The sequence below is a fragment of the Amphiura filiformis genome, chromosome 19 (assembly GCF_039555335.1).
Source record: "Amphiura filiformis chromosome 19, Afil_fr2py, whole genome shotgun sequence".
Lineage (NCBI taxonomy): Eukaryota > Metazoa > Echinodermata > Ophiuroidea > Amphilepidida > Amphiuridae > Amphiura > Amphiura filiformis.
In genome coordinates this window covers 4309490-4317210 of record NC_092646.1, presented here as the reverse complement: position 1 = coordinate 4317210, position 7721 = coordinate 4309490, and the positions used below count along the sequence as shown (strand labels likewise).

General features: G+C 36.6%; 1 protein-coding gene across 1 annotated transcript; it reads right to left on the bottom strand.

The window, feature by feature from the left end:
- Nucleotides 1-342: 342 nt before the first annotated feature.
- Nucleotides 343-1854, bottom strand: LOC140141695 (uncharacterized). The gene is made up of 3 exons (XM_072163607.1): nt 1629-1854; nt 889-1500; nt 343-359 (listed from the first exon to the last, which is right to left on the bottom strand). The coding sequence occupies exons 1-3, from the start codon at nt 1852-1854 to the stop codon at nt 343-345; spliced, it is 855 nt and encodes a 284-aa protein (XP_072019708.1).
- Between the last annotated feature and the right edge of the window lie 5867 nt (nt 1855-7721).

Below are 7721 nucleotides of genomic sequence, written 5' to 3'. Positions count from 1 at the left end.
TTTGAACGCGAAAGTTGGTGAAGTACAGTTTATCTGGCAATGCCGACTCAACCAGAACCAGAAACAGGTTGGAGCAAACATAATTGGACAAGTTAAGAGCTACATTTCAAGCAATGTTTGGCAGATCAATGGGGGCGGAATATTTTGGTCAACATTTTTGGTCCACCTTTGAAAACTATAAAGCCACATTTTTCGACTATCATTCAGAATTTCAAAAAAAAAAATGAATACAGGGTGTCCCAGAATGATTTATACTGGGAAAGTTGTATTTTTTTAGGTATGAAGGGTATTACTATTGGTAGTATTGTTTTAAATTCTAAAATTTACACATATTTAGCTTTCTTAGAAATTGGACGCTTCTAATAGAAGTTACAGGATATTGCGTAAAAATGGTGAATTCCAAGTTTTGACAAAACTACCTATTTTGAAAACCTGTAAAATTACTAACCGTTCAGCACAAAGTTATTTGGAAAATGCTATGCAGTATATTTGTTGTGTCCTGTTCTTACTTCTACTTAATAGTCGATCTCTATCGATTATTTATGTTACGAAAAAATCTTTGTATGGAATAAAGTATTTCCTACGCTTGAGTGACCTTAAACTATTCTTTCTTTGCCGGCAGTTTTGAAGACATACAACTAGTCCAATAAAATTCCACTTACATGCAGACGTTTCGTAAACTACCAGTTTACTTTTTCGATGCTATTGTTACAATGACGATCTGTGTACAGCTGATGTTTTCTGCTGCTTGGCAACGGAGTTGCCAGTTGATTTTCCATTGGAAATCAGATCGTCAAATACGTGACTTAAGTTGTATTGCCTCTCGTCTCTGTTCATGGTGTTGCCCTGCTTTTAATGGCAATTGCCTCCTTGATCCACCTCTTGTACCTGTTACTCTCTTTGCCCACGATCCTAGCCTCTTTCCAGTCAATGACATATGATTATTTTCTACCACATGATCTGTAATGGCAGATTTATGGACGACTGATTGGGAAGCCTTTCTGGTGGCTCTAGTTTTTATGTTATCACCAATTTTCTCTGCCTCCGTTTTGTGTTCATCTAATCGCTTTCCGAACTTCCTACCTGTCTTCCCGATATAAGACAAATCACAATTTCCGCATGGGATTGAATAGATGATGTCAGTTGAGTTATGTGGCTCCCGTTTGTCCTTGGGATGGACCAATAGGTTACGCAAAGTACAATGTGGTTTCATGGCTGTGGCGATATTATACGATTTAAACACCCTGGAGATGCGTTCCGACACACCCTCCACGTAAGGGATGACAACCAACCCTTTTGACTTTGTGGCATCACTTTTCTTGGTCCTTACTTTCACCGGCTTAGGCTTGGCCATCTGATTCATAACTTTCTCAACACTCCATGCTGGATAGCCACATTTTTGGAGGGCATCTTTGATGTGTTTCTCCTCTTCTACTTTGTCTTGATCTTCTGTGACAAGTTTGTTCTTTCTGTCTAATAGCGTCGCACAACACCAAGTTTCTGGTGGAGAGGGTGATGCGATTTGAAGTTCAAGAATTGGTCAGTGTGAGTTGCCTTACGATAAACCAATAATTTCACTGACCCATCCTCTCACCGAACAATCAAAGTGTCAAGAAATGGTATCTTGCCGTCTTCTTCCTTTTCAAAAGTAAATTTGATGGAATCGGTGTCATCTGTTTGATCCAAATGGTCGGTAAGATTGTTGACTTCGTCTTTGGCAACAATTTCTAAGATGTCGTCCACATATCTTTTCCACAGCTTTGGTTTGCATTCCAGTGGGGCAGTCGCGATAGCAGTACTTTCTAGATGTTCCATAAATATATTCGCTGCCAACGGTGACACAGGACTGCCCATGGCTGCTCCAAATCGCTGTCTATAGATCTTTCCGCGAAATGTGAAATAAGTGGTTGATAAGATAAATTCCAACAACTCCACTACATCTTCTGTTGCTAAGTTGAAACCAGACGATTTGTTATATTCCTTCAACCAACTCTCCTTCTGAAGCCTTTCCTTTACTATGTCCAACACTCTACTAATGGCCGGGTGTACAGGTGAACAAAGACACCACACTATAACCACCTCCACTAACTCAACTTAAGTCACGTATTTGACGATCTGATTTCCAATGGAAAATCAACTGGCAACTCCGTTGCCAAGCAGCAGAAAACATCAGCTGTACACAGATCGTCATTGCAACAATAGCATCAAAAAAGTAAACTGGTAGTTTACGAAACGTCTGCATGTAAGTGGAATTTTATTGGACTAGTGAATTTGCAAATAACAATCTACTATGAACAGTCCTGATGAATATCTTCAAGAAGTTTTGAAGACAATTATTGAAGTGTGTGAGTTTCATCATTTGAAATGCCAGCAGAGATGGATCGTATAGAGAAGGTTTGTCCTTAGTGTCACAGCATGTATTTATGTCCACAGTATATTGGCAAACCCACAGCTACTCAAAGGAGAAGATTAAATTTTACTGCGGAGGATCCTTGAGGAAGTTATATCGTCTGTAATAATGACATTTTTGGGTAAAAATTGTGGTAAAAATAACATAAAAAGTACTTTTTTCATCCTAAATATCTGAAGTCATATCGAGATGTTTCACTTAATCCCATATCAAGAATTATTCAGCACTGTAAGCTCTACTTCTGTGCCAAATTTGGTATATTTCCTATAAAAGAATGTAGGATTTCTCCAATATATTGCACAGTGCGGCTGGTCGATGGTAATAAAGGATCCATGTGTTATGAAGCCTTTGCGCTGTAAATTACACACATGCAGTTTTAGTCCATTTTTAGTAATATCAACGTCATGCCAAAACGAATCAAGCTATTTTCATGAAAGTCACAGAATAAGTAGGAGACATATATGTCATTGTATACAACATTGACTATATATTTTTGATATTTTGTTCAAACACGGTATAAATCATTCTGGGACACCCTGTATTTATTCAAAAATTAGGGCTTCAACTGAAAAAATATCAATACCATTAACCAACCACATATTGCAGTGACCGCAAAAGATGGTGACCACGAAGCACGGGTGACGTACCGTCAGTTATATAGAAGTTTATGTTTGCATAACTGCTTTACACAATGTACGGCTTGCCTCATGACTCATCTGTATTCATAACTAGAGCGGTTCTCGGGCTTCGCGGTTCTCTGCTTTGGTGGTTTGTTTTGGTACTGAATGGTACATGTGTTTGGGTGATCATTGATGGTGTTTGTGATTGATTGGTTTAGGTTGGGTGATGTATGTTTTGTTTCTGTTCAGAACCTTGTGGGGATTTAGGCGAGTCGATGGGTGGGGGTAATAAATTAGTTAAATGTTTGTAAGAAGGGAAAGTGAGAGGTTAGAGAGTTAAAATGAGGTAGACGGTAGAGGTTTGTAAAGGTTGAAGGGAAAACATAGGAGCATGGACACTTGGCCTGGTGAAATAGTTGTTGAATAGAAGTTGAATGTATAATGTTTGTTGATGAATGAGACCGATTTGACCGAATTAATTACACGCCTGTCTGCAGTGGATACTTTGAAGGGAAGTGACGGCCGGGTTGCCAAAAGATTTCAGCCAATTGCGGGTCAAATAATCGAAAAAGTCGCCCAATTTTTCTCTTTACCATTGGTTTCTATGGGACATGAAATGAGCGGAAGTCGCGGGAGCCAATGTTGAAAAGTCGCCCAATTTTTTTCTTAACCATTGGTTTCTATGGGACAGGAAATTGTCAAAAGTCATGAGGAAAATCTTCAAAAATGTCGCCCAATTGGGCTACCAAATCGCTGGTTTGGCAATCCTCACTCACTGACGGGCGCATGTGGCGCTTTCTTTGGCGTGGTGTAAACAAAAACATGGAATATAGCATAGGCGTCATAACATCATTTAAATTAATTATTATTTACCGATACAACATTGTAGGCGTTTCAATGTACAAAAACTTGTGTCATAGCGTTACGTAATCGCTATCATCATCATCAATTCGCTCAACACGATGAGTCATTCATCAAGTCAAGTACCAATTTCCTTGATGTGTTTATTATCCAGGCTTGGGCAAAATCGATTTTTCTTTTATAATATCCCGTGGACGGCAATGCACAAAACGTACTACGCCATAATATAAATAAGGCTAAATAAAAATAAAATGATGTTTCCGGTTACATGCTCTGAAAAAATTGGGACGGAAGGAAGGAAAAAAAAAATATTTACACATACTGAAATTTCGACCCAATTTAACACTTGAAGGCTAGCCAATAGAAAAACAGTATGACTCAGGCCCGGGTCTCAATCGCAAAAGCTCTTCTCATACTACACAAGTGTGTCGTACTGTCCAATATCATTTACCTACTCTCTGTCATTCACTGTTCTTGTCTATATATAAAAGCTTTTTCTGTTTGTGCAATTATAGAAAACTGCTACATACAATTTGGAAATTTATGCAATACAAAACACTAAACAGATAAAATAATATTTTGAAATGACCATAATTAGGGGTAGAAAAAAGTAAGGAGTCCAAACTCCAAATGGACCCTCTTATCTTAAATCCAAAAATAGGGTCCATAACCAAACTTTTGGGATCCAAAAATAGTCAAATATAATATTAACTTGTAAACAGTTAATGACTTGAGCGTGAAATCAATAAGTGTAAATCAAACCAATTTTTTATTTTTATCTGACTTGGGGATCAAATCTCGACAGAGGTTTCTTGCCAATACAACATTTTACTAATTTGACCTCAGATGACCCCTGGTGACCCCCAAATGACCTTACCAAAATATGGCTCTAAATGGTGACTGTATCCACCAAGTTTCATGCCCATATGACAGTTTTTACTAATATGACCTCTGGTGACCCCAAAATGACCTTCAAAAATTTGGCTCTAAATGTTGACTGTACTAACCATGTTTCATGCCCATATGACAGTTTTAACTAATTTGACCTCAGATGATCTCTGGTGACCCCAAATGACCTTCAAAAATTTGGCTCTAAATGTAGACTGTATTAACCAAGTTTCATGCCCATATGACAGTTTTAACGAATTTGACCTCAGATGACCTCTGGTGACCCCAAATGATCTTCAAAAAATTTGGCTCAAATGTAAACTGTACTTACCAAGTTCCATGTCCATATGACAGTTTTAACTAATTTGACCTCGGATGACATATGGTGACCCCGAAATGACCTTAAAAAATTTGGCTCTAAATGTTCACTGTATTAACCAAGTTTCATGCCCATATAACAGTTTTAACTAATTTGACCTCAAATGACCTCTGGTGACCGAAATGACCTTAAAAGAATTGGCTCTAAATGTTGACTGTACTAACCAAGTTTCATGTCCATATGACAGTTTTAACTAATTTGACCTCAGATGACCTCTGGTGACCTCAAAATTACCTTCAACAAATTTGGCTCTAAATGTTGACTGTATTAACCAAGTTTCATGCCCATATGACAGTTTAACCTAATTGACCTCAGATGACCTCTGTTGACCCTGATATGACCTTTAAAAAATTTGGCTCTGATAGTTGTCTGTATTAACTAAGTTTCATGCCCATATGACAGTTTAACCTAATTTGACCTCAGATGACCTCTGTTGACCCCGAAATGACCTTCAAAAATTTGGCTCTAAATGTTGACTGTACCCACCAAGTTTCATGCCCATATGACAGTTTTAACTAATTTGACCTCAGATGACCTCTGGTGACCCCAAATGACCTTCAAAAATTTGGCTCTAAATGTTGACTGTACTAACCAATTGTCATGCCCATATGTCAGTTTTTAATAATTTGACCTCAGATGACCTCTGGTGACCCCAAAATGACCTTCCAAAATTTTGGCTCTAAATATTGACTGTACCCACCAAGTATCATGCCAATGTGATGTGACAGTTTTACTAATTTGACCTTTGGTGACCCGAAATTACCCTCCACAAATTTGGCTCTAAATATTGAATCTACCCTATCAAGTTTCATGCCCATATGATAGTTTTTACTAATTTGACCTCAGATGACCCCTGGATGACCTTGACCCATTAACCAATACAAACTTGTTCTGTCTCGGGTCATGATGAACCCACCCACCAAAAAGTTTGGGTCAAATAATAATTGCCCTTGTAAAACAAACTGGGACATCCCCATACCCCCCAATTAACATATGCTTAATATCTGTATCATCCAAGTATCCTCATCTTCAATGCAACGTTCACTATTTATCGCTATGGAATTATATTTACATGTTGAAAAAGGTAGGCCTAGGGTTGAGTTTCTTGACGGGATAATATGCAGGCCTGGGCGAGCGGCATGAGAAAATAAATGTTGGTTAATCCTGAAATCTGCCAGGTTAGTTATTTTAATTTTATTATATCGGTGCTGACAAAATGCACAACTTCCTCAACGTTTATAAATTGAAATGAACAGTCTTTTATTCATACTTGATAGGGGTTTATCGTTGAGTGTCTAGGAGAAGATTACACAATTTTTCGGCCTACATCATTTTTAGCATTTTAACTTTTTTATTACTTGCTCTTTTTAATACGAGCTTTATGGGAATTAGTTCGACAACAACACCGATTTAATGAGCGTTAGGCCTTTGTCTTATAGTGTTAGGCCTACTATTACCGTTTTATCAAATTTTTTGCGGACACAGACAAAATACCCAGCAAACACAAAACGTTTTCGACATCATTACAAAAGGTTATAAAAGGTTGTCAGAAAACGTTTAAATGTCGGGTTATATAAAGGGTATATTAAGAGTATAAAACATTTTCATAACCTTAAAAAACATTTTTTGATAATCTACTGCTCAGCAAACAAAAATGTTTTACAGAAAACGTTTAAATGTCGGGTTATATAAAGGGTATAAAAACGTTTTAATAACATTCCAAAAACATTCTTGAAAACTTGATACAAAACATTCTAAACAGAATGTTATTTTGGGGTTGAAAAAATATTTGCGAAAAAATGTTTGCCCAAAATATTTTCAATAACGTTTTAAAAACGTTTTCATGACCTTTATATAACCCGACATTTAAATGTTATTAAAAGGTTTTGAAAAAACATTTTAAGAACATTTCTGTGTTTGCTGGGTTCAAACATTTTAACATAATGTTATTTAAGTATTGACACAATATTTGGCAAAAATGTTTGTAAAAATAGTTTACAATAACATTTTTTGAAATCTTTGAAAAATATTGTTGTATTGTGTTTTCATACAAAACGTTTTAAAAGCGTTATCATGACCTTTATATAACCCGACATTTTAATGTTATTAAAACGTTTTAGCTAAACCAAAAGCCAAAATATAACTTATTTAAAACGTTTTTAAAACGTTTTTGTGTTTGCTGGGTAGTTCAATAGTTTTTCAATAGTTGTAGGCCTACTTAATATTACGAGTCCTGCTGCACGCTGTTTTCATAAATAAAATAGTTGTGCATAGGCCTAGGCCTATATCGCGATAAATATTATCTATCACTTCAACTGTATTTCTTTAATCATTGAATGGCAGAAAGTCGGGGAAAATAAAATAATGTGATTTCCAACAACTTCATATCAGAATTTCGACACGGACGACTCTTGAAAAATTTTATTTTTTCCAAAAGTGGCATAAATTATTTCATGTCAGAATTTAAACACAGACGACTCTTGAAAAATTTTATTTTTTCCAAAAGTGGCATAAATTTTTTTTTTTTGCGGCACCAAAAAAGAGGCGGGCGGGTTACGAAACC

Bases quoted from the DNA above. Each gene is read 5' to 3' on its own strand.
- LOC140141695 (XM_072163607.1), bottom strand. From the start codon at position 1,854: ATGGGCAGTCCTGTGTCACCGTTGGCAGCGAATATATTTATGGAACAT. The intron at 1,501-1,628 runs GCAAGATACCAT...CCTCTCCACCAG, and splicing joins TTTTGAAAAGGAAGAAGACG to AAACTTGGTGTTGTGCGACG.